Raw genomic sequence first — 17,419 nt, forward strand, 5'->3', positions numbered from 1 at the left:
GAAGTCGGCGGTTTCCGACCAATAGAAGACCCAGAACCGGACCAAAATTGTCGCAGTGGCACGTTCCACTCCATATGCTCTTGAGATCTGTTTCTCTGATATGCCAAGTATCCAACAAGACTTCGTCTGCCACTGTAGATCCTGAAGGCTCCACCACGCTCTAATCTAGCAATGAAAAACGCGTAAGGAAAACCAGACGTCAACGCCGGGTATGATATGCGATACGAAAGCAAGTAGATCGTAACATGTACAGGGAGATATAGTTTGGATAGTTTGCTTAGTTGGAGATGACATAGGTTGCAGTGCCCGATATAACCGCGACCTACAACAAAGTCAGCCTTGCGCGGCAATAGCCAGAGGGGAGGGAAATTAACTTACAGTGCATCCTTGTGAATTGCATCCGCTAGCACCACAGTATTGACCGTTGGAGTATTTGCAAGATCCAGACAAGTTACCCTTCAACTCAACAGTACCTTGATACTGAGTGCTGGTTGTTGGGGAATTTTGGAAGATTGATAACCAGGTCACACCTCCCTTGGCACCCACGCCAAAGTTGATGGGGGCATAGTTACCAATATTCTGGCCAGGTGATCCCCATTGGCAGCCTTGAGCGGCAGACACTCCGATAGGATTCAAGTAATACTGGGCAGAGGTCGATTGTCCTTGCCATTCATAGTAGCTGGCAGCATCAGGAACGGTCAACTGTTCTGTTTCACCAGGTTGGAGTTCGACTGGAATGGTTTCAGACTCAGTCCCAGGGTAATCGGTACGGCAGATTGCGACAACACCGCCAGCGTTGTTAGTAGCTTGAACACCACCAACACCGGCAATACAAAGGTTGTTGGAGAGACCAGGGTTGGTCAAGTGAAGCTTGCCGCCAGAGCAAGAGAGGCCGCCAACAGATTGACCGGTGGCTCCTTGAGTCGAAGGCCACTGGGATTTCTGGTATCCTGGAGGGCAGGCATAGGAACACATCATTCCCTCCGTGCAAGTCTCGCCCGACACACCGGTCACAATGTGGTTAACGAAGCCACCGGCAATGGTAACTGCTTGCAAGCCAGACCAGCCACCCATTCCAAGGTAGTCGAGAGAAATGGCACCGTACTGCGAGGGGAAAGTGCTGCAATCGAGTTGACCGTCCGGGAATGGTGCGTTGATACCAGTGCCGCCAGAGGATACAGACGAAGATTGAGTCGGTGCTGAGCTGGAACTTGCAGATTCACTTGGACTGGACCAATCTGACGAAGATGGTTTCTGGAAGAACTCTGCTGGTGCAGAGGAAGACGCAGGTGCCGACCAGGTAGTGGTCGAGGGTGCAGCGCTCGATTCGGTCGAAGTTGAAGAAGCTGAAGACCAGGTACTTGTTGAAACCTGCGAGCAAACGCCGGGATCTTGACCATCCACGAACTTCAATTCATGGCCCTCCAGACCGTCGCACACTTCTCCAGCTGAGAGCTCCTTGCCATTGAGCATATACACGTAGGCGGTTGGGCCCGCCGTCCAAGCGGTCTCGGTGACATCCCGCTCCTTGTGCTCGTGCATGCGTCGATGTTTGTGGACGTGAGGTTGGGCGACAGTGGCCGTGGCAGCGACTGCCGTCAAGGCAATCGAGGAGAATCTCATGTCGACTGCGTTGGGATTGTCGAAACGAGTGTACGCAACAGTCTTTCAAAGACTAGCAATTGGGGAAATTGTCAACGAGTGTATAGGTAATGTCCAACTGCAAAAGACGAATCTGTGTTGGAAGCACGACCCGCGTGTTAGCTCTTTGTCTGATTCCAATGTTTGCGGAGAATGAATTTGCCAATGAAAGAGGTGAAGGAAGCAAGGGATGTTCGAGGCCGTTTGCAGGGTCAGGAGGGCATACAAAGCCAGAGACTCATATGATCAGTGCTGGAATGTTGGACACGGAGGCTCGAGTGCCAGCTGGGCTTTTCGATAGGGATGGAAGACAGGGAGGAAGTTGGCGTTTAGGTCAAGGGATCTGTACAAAGGAGTGAACGAGAGAAATGTCTCTCTGGTAATGAACGTGGGCCAACTGAGGGCGGGTGGGAGAGAGATGAAGAGGATAGAGAGATGGACAGTTGTGGTGGACGAGAGAGAGAATGCAGTGTTCAGTTTGGTGTGCAATGGAATATGCAGGTTGGGAAAGAAATGGGAAAGGGGAGACGACCGACGCAATTCTGGGCACTGGCGTCTCTTTGGGTGATTCCTATGTGTCTGGGGGTGGCCCAGCGGCCGTTCAGGAACAGGTAAAGCCTGGAGCGCACCCCTGCACCCGGGCCACTGCTGGTGGTTGGCACCAAAGAGGCGCCCCTGCTGGTCAATGGCCTGCGCTGCACCACAAAGAAATTGCTGCTCCACCATGAGGCGCCCTCGATCGCCCGCTAACAAAGCTGGCTGCTTTCCCAAGGTAGCTATCCCTTGTCCCAGATCGCAGCCCCGTCTGTCATTGGCTTGGGCCTTGCTTAGACGAACGAGTCTGAGAACAAAGCGACAACCGTCGAGAGGCCGACAACAACCGCCCATCCACCGTCGCTGCTGGCCTGGGTTATCCTGGACGCTCACTGATCAGAGTGACCAAGCGAGAGTGGTGATAAGGTATCAATCAACACAACTTGATTGCGGAGGTGACAAGGAAGCTAATCATCTCCCTACAGACCCTGCTAAGCTCCTCCGCATCCCAAAACAAGCAGCCCATTGATTGAGGCCATGCAACTTCTACCAGTCCTCATACGCATGCAGTGCACTCGCTTACCGGATCCCAAATTTCCCATTCGCACACAACAAGAAATGGTCGTTGCGTCCAGCAAGTAGCAGCGCACCTCTCTACTTGCAGCGACTTGAGTTGAACCAAGGGAGCCGCCGAGGGTGTAAGATAACAAACCAGGACCTTTGATTTCGTCTATGTATATATGTAGGTACGTGAGATCAGGATCGTTTCTCTCAATGTTGATTCATTTGCTGCTCTTCCATATACTGTAGCAAACGCGACCAAATCATTCGTCATCCAGCTGGAATGAAGTGACCCGCAGAATGGGGCCCATGGACATGGGAGCTATCTCGAGCCATTCTTCAGGCTCTGATCTCGAGCAGACCCAATTCAAGGTTTCTCCTGCGCGGACAAGACAACGCAACCATCTTCGTGTACCATGACTTGGTTACTATTGACCGAGCTGTGCTACCTACCAGCAACAAGGAAGCAAATTCCCTGTGAGGCTTGAGCGACGCAGCGGGCTCTTGCCAAAATGCAAAGGTACCACCAATTGATGCTTGCTCGAAGATGCCACAAGTTGATTGCTTGCTACAGGGTTAACCACGCGTCTGGCAGCGGAGGACGCAATGCAACCTCCCATCTCCACACTTCATCTCTTTGGCGAGCGGACTTGAAGCGGAATGGATTGGTACGAGTTGCGGCGCGCAGGGAACATTGCCTCCTGCTGCATCCTTTCGGGCTCAGAAATCACCGTAGCCATCAATATCTATTCATACTATGTATTATGTACCCCGTACAAGTCCTCCATACTCGGTAGATCAAGCAGCGCGCCACGGCCACAATGGTCTCCCTACTTACGAAACCCCCCAAGCCACGAGTCCACGACCCGTTGCATCGTGGCTCTCGGTAAAGGTTTTTGTTTCTGGAACCAGTGGGGAGAGGGGGAACCCTGAGAAAAGCGGCCTGTCTCCGAGTGTTTAGGTCAAACAGCGCCTCAAACTCTGGTCTGAGGAGGTCACTCACCAGCCTACTAAATTAAAACAAAGATTTGGCGGCGTCGGTCCTTATCGATTGTCACCCAACCACAACCGCAGAGTGGCACAACCTTCTCCGGCGCCTCTCAAAGGGCTCCAGCCGCCGTCTTGCTTGTCCTGTTTCACCCTTCCAGCACTTGCACGCTCCTGCAATCTTGGACACCGACGCAAGCACTTTAACCTTTTGGATCCCGGAAGAGCTGTCACTGTCGCACTGAAGCACAGGAGGACCCAGCAAAGAAAAGATGGTGGCTGGGGAATTTGAAGGGGACGTAGGTTGCCAAAAGCCCAGATCTCCAAGCGAGAGATGACTTGCAGCACGGGCAGCGCCAGCAACAGCAAATCTTCCGAGCCACACGGCTTTCTCGCCTCTTGCGCCTTTTGCGCCTCCTCTATTCCGGGCTGGCTGAGGCTGACAGATGATGGCCTACCCAAATACTTTCAAGACGACGACGGACTACCGAGTCCTCTGTACTCTCCCAATAATGGATCATGCAATGCCTCCAACACATTTTCCTGACCCAACCCATGACACCGGGGTCAAAGAAACGAACAGATCGATGCAGCTGTCTGCTCTGTGCCAGCACCGCTGGACGGACAGGCGAGAAGAAACTCCATTGGAAGTCGCATCAAGACAGTCCGTATTTTTGATCGCTCTTGAAGACGCTCAAGACTTTCCGGACGAGGAGAGCTTCTGTGCATGGAAACATTGTCGGACAAGCTTGTTATAGAGAAAGACAGACAGAGAGGCGGATACGGAGACGGAGTGGTGGTGATGGTTATTGAATGCACTCTGTGCCGTCAACTAAACTAGCTTTAGAGCACCGCTTGTCGTGACCTCGAGCTGTGGTCTCTCGTTTCCATAGAACCAGATTATGCACATATAGCAATACAAATACAACAGTGCCTGTATGTAGGCATAGTCAACACAGGGTCGTATCACGACATGACAACCTCCCTCTTAGCTATGGTGCTCAAATGCTTGTCAACCCATCCGCCCAGCGTCTAAACACCGCCGTCAAGAAGTGTTACGAGCACTGTGCATCATTTGATATCTCGCGCGTATGCCCTGCACAAGAAGGAAGACACGCTATCCTCCGGCGAATTCAAGCAAAACCGCGGCTGCCATTCTGGTCAAAGTGAAGCCTCGTCTTTCCCAATCTGGGCAATATCTCCGTGCAACTCTTTTAGGCACACAGGGCGAATAGATTTAGGGGCAACTTGGCCAGGCCTATCACTCACAAAGGATCAGTGTTTCTCGGGTGAATTTGATCAAAACGAGGACTCCGACGCTCGTTAGGGCAGTAATGGTTAAACAACCCTTTGGACAATGCACCGGATTTTCCGCAAAAGGATGCAGAATCGAGTGCTGTCTGCCCTTATGATACATGGATATTGCATTTGTTACTTCTTCTCGTAGTTGGTTGAAGATATCGCAAGCACCACAACAAAACTCGCGATGATGAGCGAACCCGTAACAAAGGACACGGCGAAAATGCTTCCGCGACTCGCTGGGAACTTGCCACGTATGATCCAATGCTGGGCCTCGAAGTAGCGATGGAAGCCGATAAACAAGATGACAACGGAGACGCCAATGAACGTCGCTCCCAGCGGCTTTCCAACATGGCGCAGTTTCGTGGCGGCGACATCGTTTAAGGCAGCAATTTCAACGCCAGTTTCACCCGAATAGTCGTTAGAGGTTGCAGATCCGCCAACATCGCGCGGCGGGAGGAGAAGCAGTTGGTCCAGGAGAGTAGGGCCTAAAGTAGGTATCGGCGGCGGCGTACTTGCAACCGATGCAGCGATCTGTTGAAGAAAGGGCAGGAGCTCGTCTGGCAAGGAGTGTCCGACGAGCGGTGAAAGAGGCAGCGCCTGCCGTACGCTGAGAGACTCGCTGCGACTCTGAATGGCGGTGTTGAGACGAAACAGCTGGGTAATGGCAATGCCAATGCTCGCAAATGCTAGGCTGGTCCGCAGCCAGGCGAGGAAGGTTCTCTCGAGGGCAAGATGGTCCCGGGCCACGGATCCTTTGTTCTCCAGTGTTACCGAACCATATTTTTCCGGAATCTTCTTCAGCCACGCCGGCGTCCAAGCGCGTTTAGGCTCTTGCTGCGCGCAATCTTGTTCCTCTTCCTGACCGGAGCCTGCGAGAGTCGTCGATCCGAGAGTTGAAGACCCGACAGTGTTTGGAGTAGCCCTTTCTTCGGTAGTGTTGTACCGACGATCTAGCTGTCCGTCGGCCGTTCGAATGGGAGTGATCTCATCCGACTCGGTTGGGTTTCGACGATAGGACGACATGGGAGGTTGGGAGGGGGCTTTGGTGTTCTCGGAAAAGCGAACGCTAGACTGCCGCCTTGGAGGACGAGGCTGCGCTGAAGACTCCGGAGTTATGTCTGAAGAGGTGGAAAGGGATTCTGGAGTGTCATTGCCGTCGTGATTGTGCGATGCCATAGCTTCATAGCGCAATCGAAAAACGTACAATGTCCGCAGCCCCAGAAGCGAAAAGGGTCATGTCAAGAGTTTGGATGGGGACCCCGGTTAGCGATCCTTGAATTTGAGAGTCTGATAGCATTCGGGGGCTGAGGGACATCAGGTCGGCAGAAAATAAGAAGCAATGATTGGAGATGTGCAGTTCCAAAAAGAAGAAGTGGCTACGACTGAAGCTCAGAACAGCAAATAGGCGTCGATCATGCAGTCTTGCAGGTAGCGGTGAAGCCGATTGAGAAGGATACTTCAGGTCTGTTGGGAAGATGGCGCGAGCTGCAAGTATTATGCCAGAATCCAAGGTATGGCGTGATTTAAGGAACACGGCGTCGACTTTGTAAAGTGCATCGAAAACGCGTTGCAGAGGTCGAGACTCGAAGACAAAGATGCTCTTCTATAGCCGCCATCTCATAGTGCCTTAAGCTGCGCCCCAGGTTCTTTTAGACGACGCGTGACCATGCGGATGAGATCATTATTAGGACGGCAAGGCTAGTGGGCGACGCGCCGCCCACTGAGACTCTCTCTTTTGGTGGGGAAGAAGCACCCGAGTTGTGCCTAGGTAGGCGAGCCAAGTAGAAAAATAAGTGGTGGAGTCTGACAAAGAATGGACTCGGTACCTACTCGGTAATGTACGTCGTAGCGGAAGAGTACTGGGTACCCAGCAAGCCAGCCACAAAGTGGCCGCCGTGTCAAGTACCGAGTATAGCTAATAGTGTCGATAAAGAATAGAGCTCTAATATCTCTCAAGGTAAATTGAATGTGCTTATGAATGAAGGTCATTTTCGATCCAACAGCGGGGGGACTTTATGTTTGCTACCAAGACTGTTTCATCTGACAGCGCTGTTTATTTTTCCTTTGGGCTCGCTAGAATTGACATCTACTAGGTATACTTGATACTCCATCATCAATATCACAATACCGCAGAATGACATCCTTTGATAAAAACCTAGGCTCGACAGACCAGAAGGATCAACAAAGGTCATTCATCTCCCAATGCTCTCAAGGCTGCTGAAAACGGTCGAGCCGGTGACCTTGGGCCTCTTGGATGCGGTCGTGAATTTTCCTCGGACACATGGAAAGGTTTGGTCGTGCTTGCGAACCGGTCCCCGTCTTTACCGACTATACAGGTGTTGATCGATCATGGATGGGGCATCGATATGCCGGAAAGATATTTGGCTCCGCTGTTCCTGGAGTAAGCATGTACCTGCAGGGGACATGATCACAAGCTGAGTGATCTGGGTACGCTATCCAACAGGGTGCCAGCGACGAGGTTGTCCACTGGTTTCTTGACCATGGCGCTGACCCTGATGCGTATGCCGGAAAATATCAAATTACACCACTTTCTCGTGCTGTTCAGTTCGCCTCGATTGATACCGTCCGGTTACTCGTTGATCATGGTGGCGACGCGACAAAAGGCGAAGATGTCTACCACGTCCGCAAAAGGGACAAAAATAATCCAGCGACTCTGCCAATATTGACCCTGCTTCACGAGAGAGGTTGGCCCCTTCGACCATGCGCTTTCGGAAACGTTCCCCGACCTTGTGGACGTGACCATGTTCCATGGAACCGCTTCATGGACTTCTTGTGGAATTGGGAATACTGCAGTAGCACAAGTTCTGCTACAACATAGTGCGAGACCAGAGAGAAAGCCAATCGTTTCACATCGTTTGCCGCTGGATATAGCAAGAAAATACGGGCACCTGGAGATTATTCATAATATGTTGGAAAGCTCCGCAGGGTAGTACCAAGTGAAGGATTTGGCTTTCGAAAAGACAAAGAGATGTAAAGCTACGAAAATCACACCTTCTATCAGGTCTTGTTTCTAACGGAGGTCGTTTCTGGATCTCTCTCGGATATTTGAGAGACTCTACCAAGTACTTGGCGCGTACAGGGTCGTCCTGCACGTACAAATGGTGTCGGAAACGTCATGCGAGCTTGAAAAGAAAAGCGGACTGCGAGATCATTGAGCGTGAGAGATATTATCCAGAAACTGCCTTGTCCGAACACTGGTAAAAGTTGGCTGGGTGTTGTGACTGATTTTGCGTCTCGTCAGTCGGGAAAGCGAGATGCGTCATAACCTAAATCCTCAATACGAGTAATTTATATTCCACTGACACTGCACGTTAACATCGGTCTACATATAGAAGTCACTCTAGGCACTTGTACTTCTTTGAAAGGGTTTCATATTAGGTGGCTCGCGGGGTAGCTCTGGAAAAGGGCATCTCCTAAGCAACCGAGGGCGGGCAAGCAGTTTCCGGGATTCACGCCACCTGCGAAAACTGCGCTTCTTACGATGGATTGCTGGGGAGAACAACAGACTTGAATACCACTTTCAACATAGACACTTAGCACCATGGCACCCGAAGAAACGACCAAACACAGCAATGCCGGCGGAAATGCTGATAGCCAAAATGAGAAGCTGTCTCATACAATCCCCAAGTTGATTCCTGGGTCTCGAAGGAAATCATCTCAGCAGCCTGCCCTTTCAGAACCTGCTCCCCAGACACCTGCATTACCTTCCCCCCCATCGATCGAATCTGTGCATTTCACGACGCCAGTCAAGCGGATTCTGTCGCCCTCGGATCATGAGAAGTTCCTTGCCTCGCCGACGTACGTGCTGGTACTGGCATGGATCTTCACCCTGGCCGACTGCGTCCGCGGTCGTCGAATTTCCTCGCTCGATTCTCGATGTTTTTCAAACACCATCAAGGAACTTGACAGGGTCCTCGACATCTTGGAAGGAATGGTAAAACAATATCCTCCTCTCGACACGGGATCGAGATTTGGCAACCCGGTCTTTCGCAGTCTGCACAAAGCCATTGTAAGAGATGTGGACAGGATACACAAGGAAGTACTGGGACTGCACAATGAGGATGCCATCAAAGAGATCTCTGTCTATCTGATCAATTCATTTGGTTCCGAGGAGCGACTGGACTATGGGTCTGGACACGAGCTGAATTTTATGATGTGGTTGTTGTGTCTGTACCAGCTCAAGCAGATCCAACGAGAAGACTTCCCTGCGATTGTAATGCACACTTTCGTCCGATATCTCAACCTCATGCGCAAGATCCAGAGCACATACTATTTGGAACCTGCAGGGAGCCATGGCGTCTGGGGCCTCGACGACTACCAGTTCTTGCCCTTTTTGTTCGGTGCAAGCCAGCTGGTCGGGCATGCCTATATCACGCCCAGGTCAATCCACAACAACGTTGTCCTGGACGAGGAAGGCAATGACTACATCTACCTCAACCAAGTGCGGTGGGTCGACAGCGTCAAGACTGTCAAGGGCTTGCGTTGGCACAGCCCCATGCTAGACGACATCTCAGGTGCAAAGAGCTGGCAAAAGGTGGAAGACGGCATGCGGAAAATGTTCGTCAAGGAAGTCCTGGGCAAATTGCCCATCATGCAACACTTCCTTTTTGGGGGCCTAATACCGGGCACTGAGGACATGGGCCAACTGGACGAAGAGACACTTCGGGCGCAGGCGGAGAGAATGCAGCATGTGAAGGACTTCGGACACGAACCTGACTACTGGGGCGACTGCTGTGGGATCAAGGTGCCTAGCACGGTCGCAGCGGGAGAAGAGATGAGGAAGCGCATGGGCACATCGGGCGCGCTCCGCCCAATACCATTCGACTAAGAAGCACATGACGGGCGATAGCTTTCCATACTAATCGAATCGGCAGTGAAAAGCGGGAAAGCCTGCTTCACTCTTTCAACCTGACCTGGGCGTGAAGGAAAGTCGCCCTGCATCCTGCATGACCACGAACATGCCACTGTGTGGTGGGAGACTGGGCGAATGAAGATTTGCGGCCCCCAGGCAGCAGATGGCTGCCAATGCCCGTCTCCTCCACACTAGCAGCCGTGGGAGCTTTTGACCAGTTTTCGCCCAACCTTGTTGTATCTGAAGGCCGGTAGGCTCTCTTTCGGCACATTCTCTGTGCTTGTCCCTCCAATTACGGGCGCAACTCGTGCGAATGCAAAGAGAAGTCCGGACTCTCACAGACAAGAAGAGGATGAGGGCCTGGAGTCTGCCTTGTGAGCCTGACAAGGCCCGGGTACCAGCATGTGGTGATCCGCGTAGCCTCAACTTTCCATGCTTCAAATGTGCTAGTTATTGCAGTGCACGGTGGTTCCGACCTTTGCAAAGAGCTTCTTTCACACAATCATGGACACATGGCTTTCAGCCTTGTCCGGTTTCCAATGCCTGTGTCCCACTCCCTCAGCAATGCTTGAGGATTGGCATCCCAAGTGACGAGGGGTAACCATCAAAGTGTCGACCTGACTGCTCTCTCACTTCCTTGACCACTACTTCACCTTCACTTCTTCCCTTTTCGTTGTGAAGGGTCCTATCAGGCAGTGGCTGGCAGGTTCGTCAAGCTATCCTAACCTAGAGCACATCGCGACTCTTTGGCCCCTGGCTCAACTGACCGCGCCCATCTGATCCCACGCTGTCCACCCTCGAATCAGTCCTCTCTGCCCCTCCATCGCAGTATCGTTATCGCAAATCATCTCCAACTAGTGAGGATCTCGATCAAGATGGGCAAGAAGTCGAACCGTTTCTTGGGTTTCACCTCTCCTCCATCTCTGCCCAGGCACCCATGGATCTATGTCAATGACCCGACGACCAACACTCCCCATGTCTCCAGTCTCAAGGGCATCATTGGTGATTGCAGCATCTTGCACCGCTCAAATGACGGAGACGCCAACTTCGAGGCCCGGGAAAGGCTTGCTGCCAGTCTTGACACGCTCAAAGACGACGCCTTTGGCGCCGGCCAGAACGTGATGCTAATCACCGAGAACCTCGCAGACTCCAAGACTACTGACAAGCTCGAGACCGCTACCACGATCCGCGAGCAGGCCATCAAGGGTGGGCGCAACTTTGCCAGTGTGAATCTATACCTTCAGGATGGCACAAAGGAGAATGACAAGGCGACATGGGGACCAAATCATCTTGAATTGGCTATCACGAATATGACGGTCAGGGAAGTTGCGCAAAAGATCTATAGCTGGCTGTGTACGCCTCTACCAACTCCAGTGCATCGTTTTCTACCTAGATTGACTCTGAACTTACATTCTTCACGAGGTTTCAGTCACCGTCCTCTCCCCGACCGAGCATGTCCATCTCCTCCCGATTGCCAAACTCCAGGCAGTCGACAAGCAGCACTTCGCAGACTACGACTACTGCGCGATTGCTGATACCAAGAGCCACTCAAAGGATGCCAAGATCCAGTTTGTGGCTGTTATCGTCACGAAGCCCGTCGTCATCCCGAACACCCAGCGTCTACAATGGACTGTGGCGGACAAGTCTGGCTTGGTAAGTTTCACTACGCCTCTCCAGCCTGTGCCCTTCCAACCGCTGGCACTGACAAGGCTTTCACAGGGAAATTTCTACTTCCAATACCGCGGCGACACTTCCCAATACACTTGGGACTGGGTCCTTGCCCTCAGACCAGGTGACATCAAAGCCCTTCCCCGCATGCCAATGATTCAAGTCAAGGAATCCCGCCGCGTACGCATCGCCAAATTCCCGCTCCGTGCTGCAGGCTCCGCGATCTCCGGAGTCGGCCTCGCCCTCAAGACCGTTGGTCATGGCGTCGCCAAGCTCGGCGATATCACTTCCATGGGGAAGTCCTCTGAGTGGGTCCCTTCGGGTGATGTTGTCGTCGCCAAGGACGGCAAGATGAAGAAGATCGACTGGTCAGCGACATTCGAGAAGGAAAGCAAGGACAGAACGGCCAAGGTGAAGGCGGCCATGAAGAAAGAGACCCCGCCGAAGGAAAAGCACAGTGAGGCGGAGAGTGACAGGAGCACCCTGAGATGGAGCGAGTATGAGAATGAGAAGGCCATCATATCGGAGAAGGAATTCTGCTAGGATTTCGACGAGCACGAGGCGAGAATCTCCGGTGGATGCTTCGGTGGTTGAGGAGTTAGGTGAGAAAGGAGTTCCCTGACGACGTTCAACGCGAAGGCCGGACAGATGTCGCTCTTGCTCTGTTTCATGCTTTGTGCAGTGTGGGCACCATGCAGAGCTCTCCGCGGGGTTTCAATCTGACCGCGACTGCACAGCCGGATACACATCGAATGTTGGACGGCGTGGCGGTCACAATACGTTGCGAACGGGCACGGTGAGTGGCGTTTGATTTGAGCTGGATGATCAAGGAATAAGAAATTTAAGTAGGCTACACCGCAAGCTTCACAGGAGATGACGGAGAGACGCATAATGGAGAGGTGCTTGGTCTCGAAGAAGAATCAAATCCCATCCATTCGATTAAGAAAAATCCAGCTCCATGTCAATTAGGTCTGTCAATCTCGTCATAAATCGGGGCTCTCCTTTTCGTCTCGTCTTGATGCCTTTTCTATTTTGATGAATAGGTCCATGGGCGTATTCGAAAGATCCAGACCAACCATGTGGACGGGAAAGGGGGAAACGTAAAACGGGCAAAAAAAAAAAAAAAAAACGGTTAGGTAAAGAGGAAGTTCTGGCATGACTGGCGCCTGTAGTCCACAAGACACCAGACTCTGTTGGAACGAGAACGAGCAAGGGCGATTGTGCAGGACCTGGGCGTCCGGGTGCTTTACATACGTCCATACGTCCCATACGTACACCTACCTGCACCCAGGTAATAGTGCTGTACATAGCGAGGCGAGCCTCTTCCTTCCGCCGTGGCGACCTGGGCGGGGCCCGAACCTAGCTAGTATGGCACCTAGCTAGGACCTGGACTTGGACCTGAAGTCGAAGCTAAAGTCGAACAATAAAAAAAATCCAAAGTCGGAGCTGAATCATGAACCGGAAAGCTGAAAGCTAGGATTGCTTTTGAAGAGCTGATAGTACTATTGCCAGCGACAAAAGAAGCCCGAAGGGGGGGAGGGAGGGGGCTGTGCACTTTCGTCTCGCATCGCATCGCCATCCCCATCCGCGTCTGAATCCCTAACCTTACGTAGTTGGGTTGCGTAGAGGTATTACTCCGTACAACGAAGTATTCTTCTTGGTTACTTGTAGGTGTAGCTTCTCCAGGGTTACGTATTCCGCCCTGGTGGCAACAGAAGGCATGGTTGCGCACAAAGTGTAGTGGCTATGTAGCAGAGGGACCGTGGGTGCTCACCCTCGCACAGGGGGGAACAAAGTGGGTGCGTACGCTACGCATCCCCGAGGACCTGCCAGCCCGAAATCGAAAAATCGAAGCACCGAGGAATGAGAGGGTGTAAGGGTAAGCCCAGTGGCCAAATTGCAATAGGAAAAGAGTCGAGTGCCGTTCGACCTCAGACATCAGGGCGAATGTACATACACACATAGCACGTCGACGATGGGTGCTGTGGGTGGGAATGCTCCAAAGGCGAACTCATCAACAAGGCGCGTCACAATAGTTCTCAGCAAAATATTAGATACAGGTCAAGGTACCTCCAAAAACTGACTAGAAGTACTGACTATAGCCTCCAGACATCTCCTACGGTAACCCTCCTCCCCCAAGTTCTCTCAGCGCCGTGTCCTTATATCGTTAGCTCAAACATCCTGATTGAGTCAAAGTCCGTCCGCCGTCGTTCACTCATTCGCTTCATTGATATCGTTGAACCACATTGTAACAATCATACATCAGAGACACTGATATCTCACAGTGTCAATAACAACCTGGAAGCCTTCGCCACATAAACTCAATGGATAACTAACCCACTAGGGGCTCACAAATGCCCGCTGGTTAGCATCTTGGCATTGCACTGCATTGCGGAAATTTGTATATCTCTTGACTGGAACAAGCTTGTAGACACGAGGTGTGTCGCCGTGCAGTTGATAGAGGAAAAGTGACCGACGCCCAATTGCCTGCATCAATGCAAAGACCATGTAATGCCTTGTTCAGCCTTGCCTTGGGCTCAAAACGCCTGGGAAATGCCTTGCCGCAAAGATCAAGGAGGATTCTTGTTGAATCAGTATCTTGGAGAGCTGTACCCATAGGCCGGAGTGCGTGTGACAATGTTGACCGGGCCGACTCCGTATGGGGTATAAGAATGGGGTGAGGGTGTTTTGATGCTCACAACCTGGGGTGGCGGAGATGGTGGGTAGGCGTAGGGCTCGGTCTTTGCTCTTCGAAACCCATGGGATGCTCGAGAGCCGTATGAGCCGTATCCGGAATCGTGAAGATCGTTGTACTCGTACGCCGTGTAACTGGTGTTCGCCGGGGTATGCTTTCGGGTCGATGAACGTGAGCTGCGCAAGCTGTCGAAACTGTCTTGACTGTCTTGTCGTCGCCGACGGTAGACATTTGCGCTGCGTATCTCGACAGGAAGGCTCCTGCCCGACTCCTCCCGGCGATGACGTTTCTCATAGCTGTCCCCACGGTCATAATGGAGATCATCATCCACTAGGTAGATTCGTGCATGTCGTCGAGGCGAAGAATGGGCGTTCCGGGATCTGCGATCAGAAGGGGTATCGTCAGGCAGAGAGTCGCGGATGCTTTGCAGGTCCATGTTTCGCTCTGCATGTTCTTGCAACCAAGCGTCATCTGCCTTTTTTCTAGAATGGCTGCTCCATTCCTTTTCTCGCGATAACGGAGGTGCCCACGGACTTATTCCATCACCAACATCAGCAGTGGGGGGCAATTCCTCGATGGATGCTTCATCATCTTCCCTAGAGTGTCTTCGCCTGCTGATTTCTTGTCCATACCGGCCTTTGCCATCTCGCCCTCGTGTCACCGTGCTGCCAGCCTCTTTGCAGGCACGGCAGTCGCCACTTCTGGGGTAGTGATATCTTTCCAGACCCTGGCAATGCGATGAGTGGCACTCGGCGGTAGTCTTATATTCGCATCCGCATCCGTACGAGGTCTTCGTACGCACACACATGGCTTTGAGGGAGACTGAAGATCGTAATGTGAGGCAGGAGATGTACTCTTGAATGACCGAGTGATGCTCGCCTCTGTGTTGCGTGGCGTGGAGCAGATCAAATCTTTATGTACCGCTTGACAAGTCTTCACTGAGGTGGTGCAAGAGTATTGCTTCACAAAATCAGGTACAGAGGAAGAGTTCAGGTACGAAGGAAGCGGTGAGGCGTCTGGTAGACGTCTAGAACAAGTGCACACTCAATGTACACTGGCAACTTGCGGGGCTCAAAAGAAGCACAGAGGTCACACAAGCAGGTCTCAAAAGATGCTAAGCGTGACGTAGAAATACTTTTGAGACCCGGCCGGTTTTGTTATTCTCGCTGTTGCACTTCATGGATGACAGATTCTGTCTCACGTTGGAGAAAGGAAACGTGCATAAGAAGAAGAGGAATAAGAAGTAGTCTTGACAAGGGACAGAAAACGAATTCGAAAGCTTTGTAAAGTTTGTCAAGTTTGTTGTTGTAACCGCGGTTTGAAGTGATGGGAGTGTGATGAGCAAAAAAGGCTTGTGACAGTAGGTGGTGATATCCTCATGCCAGAATTGCGCGAGGAACGAGGGCGAAGTCAGGGCTTGAAGAGGCGGACTAGCTTGCCTTTTGCCAGGGAGGACTTCGGTCCAGCTGCATGATGCAGAATCCCTCCCCATCTCGCCTCAGATTCGGCCTGCGCAGGACGACGTATGCGAGAAAACGCATGGCTCGAACAATGTTGTAGCTGCGAAGCCGGGCTTGAGCGGGCTGTCGAGGTGCATGCGACGGTGCTGAGTAGGAGCCCATCTTCGGCATTTTTGGATTGGTGCTTGGGCCAATGCAGGCACCTTGTGGAACGGTACTGCGGACCTCAACGCCCGAGGAAGCAGGGGAAACGGACCATTACAACAGATGGCAAGAGATGGTCGGCTACAGGCCACCGCTGACTGGCCGATGCGACGGTTCCTCGCCCTGTCACAGGTGGTTTCATCTCGGTGGCGCCCGCCCCAATTGCCTCAGTCGGCTGTCGTTGTGGTGCCCTTTCCAGCAGGTAGGTCAAACCGTCTTTTTGCCTCGTTGATCCATTTTGTCAAGACTGCAAGTCTCATTGAATTCTGGCCTGCGCCCCACTGCTAACTGTAACTGACATTGGGCGGTGATGCTGATCTTGGGGCTGCGAATTGGGAGAGCTTGCAGACGGGGAAGCCCAGTTGCAAGAGGCCTTTCACAATAATCTGGCACCAAAGCCTGCGCCGGCGCAGTCATCATTCGTAGCCTGCACTTCCACGTTGCACGGAGCCATTGGAGTGGGAAAAAATGAGCAAAAATGCTGACCGTGCCTTTAATTCTAGCCACTGACGGCTCCAGAATTTCTTCGATCAGTCTGAATTTGTGATATTTCTGCCGCTCGTCAGGACAAGATCGTTGGATGAGGAGGATCTGGGCGTGGGGTGCCCATCGATATCGACTCATGACCGCAGATTCCGATGGACTGATGGAAGGACGTAGGTGGAGGTGAACCGGCACGACCATTGGCCTCCAAGGCTTCATCCGCTGCCCAGCACCTCCTCTTTCCTGAAGATTTCTCCCTCTTGCGAGGTCCAGAGAAAGGTTTCGACCAGTCAGTTAAAGGCCTCGACTTGAGCTTTGGGCCCGGGCCGGGATGATTAGGCATGGCAGAAGGCCTCAGACGGGCAGTCATTGCTCGTCGAGGAGAACGAGTCCGCGGATGCGACGGCAAGGTCTGTTAGTAACCCGACTCTCTTCTGACCATCTAGCAATCATTTTGCTTCGAGAATTTTGCTGGTTGGGTGAAAGCAAGGAAATATCAGCCTAGCTGCAGCATGAGAGGGAATCTTTCAGGTCAGATGAGTGCCATGCGGTGCGTTTGTATCGAACTCATGTTCGTGGGAGAGAGACAAACGAAGCCCCTCTGGTTCATCGAGAAGACTTGTCGGTGAGGGCGAGAGTGTGTCGGCCGTGCATGGAAGACTGTTGTCGTGTGCCCTCACGCAGGTGAGGCGCAGGCGCAGGCGGAAGTCTACCAAGTTGGGACATGACGGTGGGAAATGGCAGGCCGGAACTTACTGGATCTTGAATCATCATCAATGAGGTGATCCAGCGTCACGCACAAGTTTGCAACTTTGGCAATATCATGATTCTTGTTCCTCACCTGTGACCCTCCCTCGGCCTTCTGTGTCTACAAGTACTACTATTACTTGCTAGCTGTGTTGCTACATTCGCCACCCAACCTCTGGTAACAGCGAGCCCTGAGCAACTGACCTTTTGGCGACCCAATAGAGGCCATGTATATCAGAGCAAGCAGAAGGCTACAGGCTGATA

The 17,419-nt window shown here is 52.3% G+C and overlaps 5 protein-coding genes across 5 annotated transcripts; 2 read left to right on the top strand and 3 right to left on the bottom strand.

The window, feature by feature from the left end:
• Nucleotides 1-369: 369 nt before the first annotated feature.
• A1O5_07456 (murein transglycosylase) lies at nt 370-1,623 on the bottom strand (the record flags this gene model as incomplete). Its single annotated transcript, XM_007748045.1, has 1 exon — nt 370-1,623. One exon carries the CDS (start codon nt 1,621-1,623, stop codon nt 370-372), a length of 1,254 nt encoding a protein of 417 aa, XP_007746235.1.
• A 3,531-nt stretch (nt 1,624-5,154) lies between these two features.
• On the bottom strand, nt 5,155-6,048 carry A1O5_07457 (uncharacterized protein; the record flags this gene model as incomplete). Its single annotated transcript, XM_007748046.1, has 2 exons — nt 5,155-5,510; nt 5,538-6,048. The coding sequence occupies 2 exons, from the start codon at nt 6,046-6,048 to the stop codon at nt 5,155-5,157; spliced, it is 867 nt and encodes a 288-aa protein (XP_007746236.1).
• A 2,539-nt stretch (nt 6,049-8,587) lies between these two features.
• A1O5_07458 (peptidylprolyl isomerase) lies at nt 8,588-9,874 on the top strand (the record flags this gene model as incomplete). The annotated part of the gene is made up of 1 exon (XM_007748047.1): nt 8,588-9,874. The coding sequence occupies one exon, from the start codon at nt 8,588-8,590 to the stop codon at nt 9,872-9,874; it is 1,287 nt and encodes a 428-aa protein (XP_007746237.1).
• An 899-nt stretch (nt 9,875-10,773) lies between these two features.
• A1O5_07459 (uncharacterized protein) lies at nt 10,774-12,109 on the top strand (the record flags this gene model as incomplete). Its single annotated transcript, XM_007748048.1, has 3 exons — nt 10,774-11,251; nt 11,328-11,551; nt 11,618-12,109. 3 exons carry the CDS (start codon nt 10,774-10,776, stop codon nt 12,107-12,109), a joined length of 1,194 nt encoding a protein of 397 aa, XP_007746238.1.
• A 2,048-nt stretch (nt 12,110-14,157) lies between these two features.
• Nucleotides 14,158-14,697, bottom strand: A1O5_07460 (uncharacterized protein; the record flags this gene model as incomplete). Its single annotated transcript, XM_007748049.1, has 1 exon — nt 14,158-14,697. One exon carries the CDS (start codon nt 14,695-14,697, stop codon nt 14,158-14,160), a length of 540 nt encoding a protein of 179 aa, XP_007746239.1.
• Between the last annotated feature and the right edge of the window lie 2,722 nt (nt 14,698-17,419).

Source organism: Cladophialophora psammophila (genome assembly GCF_000585535.1).
Source record: "Cladophialophora psammophila CBS 110553 chromosome Unknown aczJe-supercont1.11, whole genome shotgun sequence".
Taxonomy (NCBI): Eukaryota; Fungi; Ascomycota; class Eurotiomycetes; order Chaetothyriales; family Herpotrichiellaceae; genus Cladophialophora; species Cladophialophora psammophila.